The following is a 12,500-nucleotide window of genomic DNA, read 5'->3' as shown; positions in this document are numbered from 1 at the left end:
TCTATCTATCTATCTATCTATCTATCTATCTATCTATCTATCTATCTATCTATCTATCTATCTATCTATCTATCTATCTATCTATCTACCTATCTATCTATCTATCACTATTTGGTGGAGCTGTTAACAACTCATAGACATCTGAAATGTGAGCAGACTACACACTGCTTTTTTGTAAGACGTCAAAAGACAAAAAGGTTGGAAACCACTGGTTTCATCTTTAACAATGTGTTGTATTTATAAAGCTTGTTATATTATTCATTGTGTCAAATCTTCGTCTGACATATTTATTTTTCCCCTCACTGTGATTTAGTGTAAAACACCCACCTTCAAATTCAACCAATAACTTATTTTACTTTGAAAGTTTTAACGCTGCCACCTGGCCGGAACTCCACCTGTGAGCGTTTTACACAGCATGCTGGTGTTATGTTTAGGTCTGTTCCCTCGTCTCCAAAATAGCCCCACTCAGTCATCTTCTGATGTGCTTACATTAACCCGAGTTTACCTTAACCCCAACCACCTAACCGTAACCATAACCTAACTCCAACCGCAGACGTGGTGCTACAGAAACACCATTTATCAGGAGGGGAACAGACTGGTGTTTCACATTCAGAGGTTTGAGGCTGAGCTGCAGGGTTGAGTGGAGGTGTGTGGGGAAGTTTATTAGTGCTGTTGAACGTAACCGCTGTGAAACTATCAGAAAATAACGTTTTATTGATCTGATTCAGCGGCTTTCTGACTGTCAGCGCTCTCTCTCTTCATTCACTCTCTAGCTCGCTCGACCACAGCTAACACAACAGCATCAGTAAATCCGGCTCTGTAACTACCTCTGTAGCTGCTTATTGGCAAAGAAACTCCTCATTCACTGTCTGGAACTTTTATACAGAACATGGAGGCAGAATAAAGAATAAAGTAGCAGCAGAACAGACTCTCTGAGAGCAGAGGAGAGCAAACAGCAGCAGAGGTTAACATGAACTGCTCCTCTCCTCTCTCCTGTCTCAGCGGGGCGGAGCTGATCCTCTGTGCAGCAGACACAGGCAGGTGGAGAGTTGTCACAATTTAACACAAAGTTAACAACATCATCCACATTAAAAAACAGTCAATATTGCTGTAAGGAGTGTGATTTGACGATAAGCAATACAGCTAAATATGAAACGGTAAATGTTTTTCTCTCGTCATGCTCTCATACTCTCACCGGTCACTTCAATAGGTCCACCTGTGTAATCTCATTCAATCCAAGACAACAGCTCTGCTATAAATTCGACATTCATGAAGTTTATAAACTTTTGTTAACATTGTCAAACAATTGATAATTCTACTTCATGTGTATGACTGAAGTCATAGTGGGTGATGGTGGCGTAATAGAGTGCATCATATTGAATGGTGTTCATAATATTTTGTCCACTCCATTAATATACATGAGAGGGGCAAAATATTAGGAACACCATTCATTATAATGCACCTCAGTACACCACCATCACTTAATACATCAGTAATAAACAAAGTAGAATTCATAACAGAGCTGTTGTATTGGAGTGAATTAGATTGCACAGGTGTTCCTAATGAAGTGGCCAATGACTATAAATCATATCGCACAGCCCTATTGTACATCCATTTGTATTTTACTTAAATTCCTACATAAAGCTTTTCTTTTTAGCAGAGGAATAATGTAAATGTAGGAAGCAGAGCCTCTGGCCTAGGTCTGCCACCAGCTTCCAGTCATGTGTCCCACTTAGCCCTCCAGCATCCAGTCTTGAAGTGGCAAGTCTGGCCTGACTTTAGCCTTCCTGGACAAATGCTGTGGCCGGTCAGCGGGAGGTCGGGGGAGGAAGGGTGTTGACATATGTCAGCTGCCTTTCCAGCACTGCTGCAAGACATCGTAGCACCTGGTTGTGCCACCAGGTGTAAACCCACCAATGACAGTTTCAGCCCTCATAATACAGTACTGGGTTTATCAGTGTTGGATAAGAGGCCTACAGTGGTTGTGTTGTCTGGTCCTGTGCTGAGGAGAAGAGGGTCTGAGGTTAGATTATTAACTTTCACAATGTTCCACAGGACGCTCTGAATCCAGTGACATATGACCGGGTCAATGTTCATGTCCAAGAGTTTGATAAAGAGTTTGAACTGAAGTCTATGAACAGGATGTGTTGCAGGGTGTGGTGAAGTGCTTCGGTTACTGCAGCCTTAACTGACCGGTGACTTACTAAACAAACTGATGACTCCATCAGTGGCTACGTGCAAGAATTCAAGTATGAAAAAATGATTGTTCAAATGCTTTCATGGGAACAGACGTAATTTGTACTTTTTATTTATGTGAACACATACACGACTGTTTATTTTTACGGTTCGACAGAAAAGGTCCCCACCAATGTTGAAACAGACCTACGCCCTTTGGTTTACACGATGTGTTTTCAAGAGATATTATCTGTTGTACAGGTGATGTCTCTGACACAAAGACTTATATTATTAACTTTAACATTTAAGGTCATTATTAAGGGAAATGTTTCCAGTTAAGGCTGCTTGGTTGGATTCCTTCAACATAAATCTCTTCAGATTGTTTCTCAAACTTTACTTTACTTTTTTTTCTTTTTCTTTTTTGCTTAAAAGATCTGAATCCTTCATCCACCATCGTCAATTTGATGATCAATCTGGTCTACATTGTTCATGTTATCAATGATGAATAAATCCTATGTGCATTTTAATGAACTGCTGGCTCTGCTAATGAGGTTTGTGTACAAGGAGTAATACTTAAAAATCCACACAAAGTTAAACTTAATAGAAGGAAAAACTATTTATAATAAACATCCCAAAAACAACAAATACTGCTGTGACAAGTTAAAAGGATAATACACTAATGGTCTGTTACAAGATTAAAAAGAAAACATTTAATTCATGCTCTGTAATTGTGATGAGGCACAAAAAGATTATCAGTTATGACAAAGAATTCATAAGTTGGTTAAAACTAAAACAAATCCTTTGATTAATTTCTTTAATTTCATTCTTTATTGTTAAAAGATCAGTTATAATTATATTATCAGTGATCTGTAAACTCTGCCAGCCTGAAGTCTATTCTTTTGTCTCCAGCCACAAACCCAGAGACACACAGCACACCTGCCACACAACACGCCCACTACCTGCTCACACTGGTGAGGTTCAGGCATGAGGAGTGGTTAGGTAGGATTAGGTAGAATCTTTGGGATATAAATACAGCTCAGACACATCAGAGCATCCACACTGAGTGATATCAAGATTTTCTTCACATCACCTCAGCAGAACTGTGACGATGAAGGTAAGTTTGTGACTTTATACACCTGACTGAATTCATATTGATCAGGCCTTTCAGTTTGTTAGAGGGTGTGTTGACCAGGGATCCATAGTAATTTAATTTAGATTTTAAGGACATTTATGAGCAGAAATAGTTGCTTAAAGTACAGGTTCACAATTTTGAAAATGTTTTAAACCAGCAGTCAGGAGCCTAAATGAACACTGACGCAATTTATCTGTCTGTACCATAGACTGTATATAAAATGGACGTAACATCCGTGACGTCACCCATTGGTTTGTGGACTGCTGCTCGGAGGCCAATAGTATCGGATCTGAGCAGCGCCATCTTGAAAATTTCAAGTGCATGCTGGGAAAAATAAAAACAGGGATTCTACTTATATGGGCATCAGGAGGAGCATGAGGCGCCCTCCTGAACCTGTGAACCAATCAACCTGTCAATCACCACGTAGCCACGCCCTAATGCATACCCTGCTTTATCGTCACATATAAAATCAGGGAGGCCAAAATGTCCCAAATGAACATCATACTGCATTGAAGAAGGCTTTAAACTAGCGATTGAGACCATAAACACATTTTGAAAACGTTTACTGAGGTTAGAAATCAAGTGAGAAGTTGGTGAATTCTCCATTGACTTGTATAGAGACGGAAGTCCTTTTGACACCAAAACGGTCGCCCCCTGGTGGCCTTTTGATAGAATGCAGCTTTAAGTTACTTCCACGTTCGCATCATTTCAGAGGACCGGAACTCCCCGCTTGGTCTGTACTCATTTCTCCTGTTAATATTCAGTATGAGCAGGAGGCTTCAGTTGCATGCTGCTCTGTTTCTGTTGCAGCTGGTTTCAGTCTTCCTCCTCCTCCTGGCTCCAGTGTTGACCTGCTGCTTACGTCTGGTCCTCCCGCTGGACTGCAATGACATCCATAACCATGATAAAAGCCGACCCAGTGGAGTGTACACCATCTATCCCATCGGAGCCACGTCTGCTGTCCAGGTACACTTCATTCTCTCTGGGACACAGTTAGAAGATGTTGGTTCAAAGATGAGTCGATCACCATGTGAAGACAGTTCAGGTTGATTCTACTAAACCAGCAGATAGAAGTGGAGGTAGTCCTGCTACTGGTTGGATACACAGACTTTATATAAATATTGTAATTCAGCTCTACTCCTAGCCTCCCCCATGGGTGCTTGAACTCCTAACCCTTTTAAATAAAGTCAAACATGATAATTGTGAAACAGAAAGAAAGTAGCATCGTCAAACTTCATCATTCAGTCAGTTTTTCTGATGTTCCAGTGCTTTGCATTGTGGGACACAGTAGGTGAGGTAGACTGGTCAGATGCATACTGGAGAGTATTGTTGGTATTCTGCACATGTTGCTTTTGTTTGCATACTGCATGCTAACAAACTTATTGGACCATTTTGGCTCCACGGGGAGTATTTCATACATTTGACTCAGTAATGACACTTCAAATCAAAGCTTGATACGAATCAAATGGTTTTATCAGCACATGCTTTATTTAATCATTTACACAGAGTGAATTCTACTTTAAAAAACTCATTTTAGTATAACTATCTGAAATCCTTTGTTTAAAAACACATCAACTAGAGATTAATCAAGGAGGGAGGTACATTTCAGACCAGTCATATCAAGGAAATGCTACTACTGAGTCCAATAAAGTAAAGATGAGTCTAAACATTGAAAAACTGTAGACTTCAGATCATTTCATCATTGATGAACCCGACAAAGAGGATTATATCATTTTGAAACAGTACTTTGCCTTAAAAATCATTACATTGTCTGTTAGTGTCAGCAGGCAGAAGTCAACATAAAACTCCTGAAGAAACTGTGACTGGGAAACAGACACATTATTCCTCCTCCTGACACTCTGGAGACGAGGTTTATGTTTTACTATGAGTTGGGTTCACTGACGTGGACTTTACGATGCAATCTGATGCTGCTGAAGCTGGTGTATCTCTCCTCCACTGAACAACAACACTGGAGGCTCTGAGACACTAATAGATTTCCTGGAAGTTGCATCTTATTAAAAGTAATATTTTTAAAATGACCACCAGCACACTTATTAGAGGGCCTGAATTTAGAGATTGAGACCAGAATGACTCGTTGAAAACAATGACTGACTCAGTATTTCTAGAGAGAAGTTGAGACTTCTTGAATAGGAGTCAGTTGGAGCAGCTAGCAGCTGTCAGTGACACTTTAAGGTGCTTCAGACTCAAGACGTGGCAGCTGCTGATTGAATATAGTTTTGGTAAAGGATCATATTTACTAATGAGTGTGTTTGTGTGTAGGTGTACTGTGACATGGACTCAGAAGGAGGAGGATGGACGGTGAGTTTTTGAACAGAAGTCATCAAGTCACAGCTGAGTGGTTTTCAGTATGAACACTTCCTGTTTGACGTTCATAATAACCCCCAGGTGTTCCAGAGGAGGATGGACGGCTCAGTGAACTTCTACAGGCCCTGGGATCACTACAAGAAGGGCTTTGGTAGCGCTGCTGGAGAGTACTGGCTGGGTGAGAACAGTCATGTGACTTCATGAAACTCTCTGTTCATTAAAACAAACAAACTCTGACGTGACTTCATGTTTGTGTGTTTTCAGGCCTGGAGAGTCTCTATCATCTGACTCTGAGTAGAAACATCGAGCTGATGGTTGACATGGAGGACTTCAGTGGGAACAAAGCGTTTGCTCGTTACTCCTCGTTCTCCATCGACCCAGAGTCCCAAGGATACAAACTGCATGTGTCTGGATTCACTGATGGAGGAGCAGGTCAGTTACTGTTAGCAGTTAGTACTTGTGTTTGTCTGATGTTTGGTTTCCACATGGACACACTGAGGATTTCTGTCCTTATATTGGATTATTTGTATGATTCCTTCAGTTAAAGACAGATTCACAAAGATTTTCAACTCAGTAACAACAAAAAAATGTAAATGAGCCCCAGCAGGTTTCAGGTGTTTTTATCTCTTCAACCTTTTACAGTTCTTGTCTACATGACATACTGCATGTTGTTATGTTACAGTAGCAGCAGATGCAGTACTAGTAGTACTGGAAGTATTTATACAAGTGTTGGCCATAGCAGTAGTATTGTATTAGTAGTGACAGTTGTAGTGTTAATAGTTATATAACATTATATAATATGGTGTCATTAGCAGCAGTGTTGTGATCATACACTTGTTGTTTTCTTGTGTTTCTGTAGGAGACTCCATGAATCATCACAACGGACAGAAGTTCTCCACCTTCGACAAAGACCAGGACTCCTGGGGCGGTAACTGTGCCAGACTGTACCTGGGGGCGTTCTGGTACGGCGCCTGTCACTATACAAACCCCAACGGAGTTTATCGCTGGGGAGCTGATAACACTATCTTTGCTGTAGGAGTGGACTGGCTCCGCTGGAAGGGTCATAACTACTCCCTGAAGACCATCAGCATGAAGATTCGTCCTGTGCAGTAATTCTCCAGAACGAACAAACAGAATATTTGTTAATCTCTATCTTTCTTTCTCTCTGATCTAATCTGTAACCTAACATATAAATCAAATAAACATTTCCAGCATGAATAAAAGTCAGAGCGTAGTGTGTGTGTGAGCAGCTGCTGGGTGTAAAGTCTTGTGTCAAACAGCTAACAGCAGGAATGACATATTGTGCTTTCGGGTAGGATTTTAAACTTTTACTTGAAGAGAGAAAGCTGCTGATGTGTTTCTGTGTAAAGTCTGAAAAATGTAAAACTAAAAAGATTTCTTAAAAACTTAACAGATAAAATCCTGAATCCTGATAGAATCTGTTTCTCCAAAACAAAGTTGTTCTATTTTCCACCATGAAATTAGAAACGACTGATCAAATATCCTGACAGACAATAACAGCAGTCGATCCAGCACTAAAGATAAATAATTAATGTCTATTTTTATTTATTGCCTGTTCTCTATGTTTAATGTTTTTCATTGTTACAAACAGCAAATTAAAGTGAAAAGAAATGATAGATCATGACTCATAAAAAAAAAACAGGTTAACAGTTGAAGACCGACTTTTATTTGTCATAATTTATTGATTTCTCTTCAGTCTTTAGAACAATTCATTATAACTGTTTATCAGAAGAAACTGTAAAATGGTTAAATTATAAATGTTCTGATTTACACACACACACACACACTGCACACAATTTAAACGGGGGGGCCGAGACCGGCGGCAATACCTGTCTTGCTCCCCATTGACCCTAATGTAATCATCTTTTTTTTTCAAAAGAATCTCACTCTGTCTTCGCACTGAGCTGACGCGCTCATTTTAAGGAATATCTGAATAAAATAAACACTGTCAGAATCTGCCGGCTTCTGTGTCTCTCACAGTGTTTTCTATTTTTGGACAGGAGTTACGGTTTTCTCACAGTTTGCAATTGTTCGGGACCTGGTCAGAAGCCAAATTCTGGGGCATTTTGAAATCGCCGTAGCAACCGTAGAACCTTAGCTGCCCTTAGAAACCTGTTGCTGGGCAGAAACTGACCTACTTTTTTGTGATTGGCTAATTCCTGTCTGTCTGTTTTGCCAGTTAACCGAGCTAGCGGCCGAAAGCTATCAGCAATAGCGTCCAGGTTTAGGGTTGAGGTGGTGACATTGATTGACAGGTGACACTCGGTAGGGGGCGGGGCTTCAGCGAATTTTTGAAGTCTTTTTAACATATTTAGCGATTTTTTTTAATCATTCACATTTGGCAGGGTGGTTAACAACACACTTTTCTGTGGTATGTCAAACTCAGAACACATATTTATTCTTACTTTACAGGGACTTTAATTACTTTAAATAAATATTATTTATGCTTAAATATGATGAACATTTACTTAATATTTTCAAGTATGTTAAGTTGAGAATAAAGTACATTACACTTGATACTGACTAGTAAGATGTACTTAATACTCGAAACCAGAATATGATCAGGGTGACTTTTGAACACTGGAAATAAATTGTGTACTCGTTCCGGCAGCAGCCCCGTGGCACTCAACATTTACCTGGAATTTTTTAGTTTATTGATTTCTCTTCAGTCTTTTGAACAATTCATTATAACTGTTTATCAGAAGAAACTGTAAAATGGTTAAATTATAAATGTTCTGATTTACACACACAGACACACCCACACACACACACACACCCACACACACAGACACACACACACACACAGACACACAGACACACACAGCGACAGTCTGAATCTGTTCAGTCTCTGAACTTTTGTCCATCGCAGCATCGTCTCCTGAGTTTCTTCTGTTTCATGTTTCATCCTGATGGTCGATGGTTGATAATCCAGGTTCTCTTCTCTTAGAAATGTTGCACCTAAAAAACTAATATTTTATCTTTTATTAAAGTCTGAAAACCTTTTTAACTGTAAAATAAACGTGAGATAAATGTGCATGTTTTTAATAGTTTTAAACACATTATGGTTCATATTTTTATTGTTACAGCAAAATAATAATTAATATGTTTTTCAGTGTATTTTTAGTGGCTGATGCATCACAGCTTCTGTTTGCTCAGACTGTGAATTAAACTCAGGTTTAAGTATTTTTGCAGCTTTCTCAAAAGAATCATTTTATCTTTTATAAAGATAAAAATCTGAACTCATGTAATAAATAAGAGTGAGATTAAATAATGTTTTGAATATTTTAAAGTTCTTTCAATAATGTTATTCTAGGATCGATATACAAATCCATGCTGGTTTTTGCTTTTAGGGAATTTTCCAGAGATTTTTTATTTGTACGATTAAATCCTGAAAAAAAGAAACACTGGATTTGGAAAAAGAGTTAGGATTAAAAGTTTACTGTCACAGAGTCTTAAAGAGTCAGGAGTTAAAACAGCCTGTTTGGAGTTGACTTGTATTGGAGCTCACAGCAGCTTGAACTCTGCTGAAATGAACACGTTTCACCACTAGATGTCTCTGTTGTCTGGACATAAACAACACATGAACCTTCACACTGTCACATGATGTTACTGTTTGTTGAGCGTTTGCTTTGGATGTTCTTGGCTGCAGAAGGATAAAACGTAACTGTTTGAGAAGCTTTTGGTTGGTTTTCTCCAACACTCAGATTGTTAAGATGTTACCTTCAGTCTGCTGAAAGCAACCAAACACTTTAAAGTGTTACACTGATGTGAATCATTATCTGCTGCATGCTCAAAATAACTCAGCTGTTGAATTTAAGTGAATTCAGACATTTTCTTCTAAACACATTAAATAGGTCATAAATGTATTTCTAAAAAAGGTGTAAAAAGCATTTCAACCATTTAGATTTGAATTGTGGAGCTAGGCTTAGCATAAATCCGCCTCTGCTGCTGTAGAGGTATAAATACATTCAGCGCACACTACTACTACTACAGTCTACAGTTAGCCAGTTAGCTGAGCTAGCTGCCGAGTTAGCCGCCGAGCTGAGTTAGCAGCAGAAAGCTCTCAGACCTAGCGTCCATGTTTCTGGTAGAGGTGGTGACTTTGATTGACAGGTGACATTTGGTAGGGGGCGGGGCTTCAGCGGACTTGGCGGGCACTCCCACAGCGTTTGGGAGAACGAGAAATAGGAATAGGCAGACTTTTACACAACTTTGAAGCCTAATTTCATATATTTGGCGATTTTTTTAATCATTCAAATTTGGCAGGGCGGTTAACAACACACTTTTCTGTGGTATGTCAAACTCAGAACACATATTTATTCTTACTTTACACGGACTTTAACCAAGATCACACCTACAAGAATATGGATTTGAAAATAGTTGAATTGTTGATAATGAACGAGCTGAGATACTGAATGTCAGGTCAGTGACAGCCCTCCAATGCAGTAGCAGTCAGATACTTTTAATCTGCAGAAGGTTTGTTGCATATTTTTCCATTCAGTTTGTCCATTCATCTCCACAAAACTCACCACAAGTCATCATTTAACATTGTTTGTGTGAGAGTAGTGCTGATCACTGATTTCCTCTTGTGATAGGAAGTAGGGAGGTTTAGACAACTGAAAGTCTGATATCAGTCAGTGGCTAATTTGTTAATCCAAAGAACTGAAGATCATTCTAACCAACAAACAAATAAATAGAAAGAGAGAGAGAGAGTGTGTTTAGCGTTTTTTGTCTTTAAGCAAATATTTGAACTAGTGCGAAATGGGAAACTTAATATTCAATAAATAAAACTTAAAATAACAAAAAAAACTGGCAATTTATCACATTATCGGCTGTTATTACATTCGAGCGATCGGCCGCTACAAGAGGAGTCAAGCCTGTGAGTGGGGGAGTCGTTGCATGGAAGCAGATGAAATGTCTCTGAAGCAGAAAGAGGACAGAGTGTAGTTCTGGAGAAATCTCTGATGTATGCAAAACTTGGCAGTGATGGTGTAACTGGAAACATGTAGCATGCAGGAGAAGAAAAGGGTCCTGTGGGAGGAGATGTTGAGCTGGACAGTTTGGCTTTGCTTGAGGTTAGATCTGAGCGTGTCCGGGAGCAACGGCTTTGTCTCAGAGCAAAGAAAGGAAAAATCTGATTTAGTTGCATGTAAAGATGAATAGTAGTTGAAAGAAGAAACGTGTGGTGTGGAAAGCTAGAGAACGCCAGTAAGAACATAAGTCCACAGACCAGGCAGCCAATGACAATCTGCAACTAAGCTTCATCTCAGGTGGAGCGTTTTGTCCCTGACCTTTCTCTCACTCATGACGTCAGTGAAGGCCTTGAGAAGTTTTACTGGAGCTGATAGATTCATGGCTTCAATGTGCTGCCAGAAAAATTAAGCATTACTTGTCATGACGGCTTGAGCTGTTACGATGGCATAACAATAACAACATTCTTTGACACCATCATTTTGTATTGTTGGGTATTTTTAGTATAATAATGAAAAAATGATTCTGCAGATACCTGGTTCATTCCCACAGTAAATGATTCTATAGATTGATCAATACTATATTGATAATATCTGAACAGAAGCCGGGGTCCCCAAACAAATCCAATGTTTGTCTTTCTTTATTTTTTCCTTCTCAGCATCCTGAGTCACAGTAACAATAACGAAGCAACAGAAATCAGACTTTATTAGATAGCTTCCTGTATTGTTTAGCCCAGTGAGCTGCAGGCTTGGGTTAGGGTCAGTGTGGAAGCTTCAGACAGGAGTCCTTCTGACACTGAAAGCTCTACTTTACATGAGAAATGTGACTGAAAGACAAACGGCTAAAAACACAACATGACTGCTGTCGGGCCTCAAAGTGCTGAGAATAAAGGAAAGTTTGAACATCTGAGATCAGATTATTCTGCAGTAACAACAGAAAGTAGTCCTTGAGTGTTCTAAGTAAACAAACCACTTTGATAACAGTGTGAATGAATTTATTGTGATTTTATTACTCGTAAAATAGTTTTTATCTGTGATCTGTAATCTGTGTGGCCCTCAGGTGTTTGACCTTTGGAGTGCAGACTGAGAGTGAAGCAGACTCTCTCTGATTATCATTCAACAGCTTTGAGGATCTGAGCTGTAAACTTTCTTCCTTGTGTTTGACTCCAGCAGCTGAAGGTGAGTACAAGCTTTATTTTGACATTCCTGTCTGGTTCCTTCTGTGGTTCTCTGGAGTTTTAAGAACTTTTCCAACAGAAACAGATCTCAGAGCAGCTTGTGGAGCTGTTGGACGTTCAGTTAGTGATTTACAGCAGCGGGACGATCGGGTGAAACCACTTTTGTTTCTGAGTCTCTTGAAGCACGATTTCTGAATCTGCATCAACAAAAATAACAAACACTGTGATCTTAGAGGAAAGAAGTACATTTACCCCAGTACTGTATGGTAGTACAGTTAGAGGTACTAGTACTTTACTGTAGTACAGTTAGAGGTACTAGTACTTTACTGTAGTACAGTTTGAGGTACTTGTACTTTACTGTAGTACAGTTAGAGGTACTAGTACTTTACTGTAGTACAGTTAGAGGTACTAGTACTTTACTGTAGTACAGTTAGAGGTACTAGTACTTTACTGTAGTACAGTTAGAGGTACTTGTATTTTACTGTAGTACAGTTTGAGGTACTTGTACTTTACTGTAGTACAGTTAGAGGTACAAGTACTTTACTGTAGTACAGTTAGAGGTACTTGTACTTTACTGTAGTACAGTTAGAGGTACTTGTACTTTACTGTAGTACAGTTAGAGGTACTTGTATTTTACTGTAGTGCAATTTGAGGTACTTGTACTTTACTGTAGTACAGTTTGAGGTACTTGTATTTTAC

At 39.3% G+C, this 12,500-nt stretch overlaps 3 protein-coding genes across 4 annotated transcripts in view; 2 read left to right on the top strand and 1 right to left on the bottom strand.

Moving 5' to 3' along the window:
- LOC134003385 (HEAT repeat-containing protein 1-like) overlaps window positions 1-12,500 on the bottom strand; it is a 398,094-nt gene that overhangs the window by 195,113 nt on the left and 190,481 nt on the right.
- LOC134003416 (microfibril-associated glycoprotein 4-like) overlaps window positions 1-12,500 on the top strand; it is a 153,164-nt gene that overhangs the window by 26,657 nt on the left and 114,007 nt on the right. The gene's annotated exons all lie outside the window — the stretch shown is intronic.
- Window positions 3,276-6,899, top strand: LOC134003422 (microfibril-associated glycoprotein 4-like). The gene is made up of 6 exons (XM_062442625.1): window positions 3,276-3,289; window positions 4,118-4,273; window positions 5,588-5,626; window positions 5,714-5,810; window positions 5,897-6,064; window positions 6,492-6,899. The coding sequence occupies exons 1-6, from the start codon at window positions 3,284-3,286 to the stop codon at window positions 6,743-6,745; spliced, it is 720 nt and encodes a 239-aa protein (XP_062298609.1). The 5' UTR covers window positions 3,276-3,283; the 3' UTR covers window positions 6,746-6,899.

This window comes from Scomber scombrus, chromosome 21 (assembly GCF_963691925.1).
Source record: "Scomber scombrus chromosome 21, fScoSco1.1, whole genome shotgun sequence".
Lineage (NCBI taxonomy): Eukaryota > Metazoa > Chordata > Actinopteri > Scombriformes > Scombridae > Scomber > Scomber scombrus.
The sequence above is the reverse complement of the archived record's forward strand: the minus strand, read 5'-3'. Positions and strand labels throughout refer to the sequence as shown.

Bases quoted from the DNA above. Each gene is read 5' to 3' on its own strand.
- LOC134003422 (XM_062442625.1), top strand. The intron at 5,811-5,896 runs GTGAGAACAGTC...GTGTGTTTTCAG, and splicing joins TGCTGGAGAGTACTGGCTGG to GCCTGGAGAGTCTCTATCAT. The intron at 6,065-6,491 runs GTCAGTTACTGT...GTGTTTCTGTAG, and splicing joins ATTCACTGATGGAGGAGCAG to GAGACTCCATGAATCATCAC.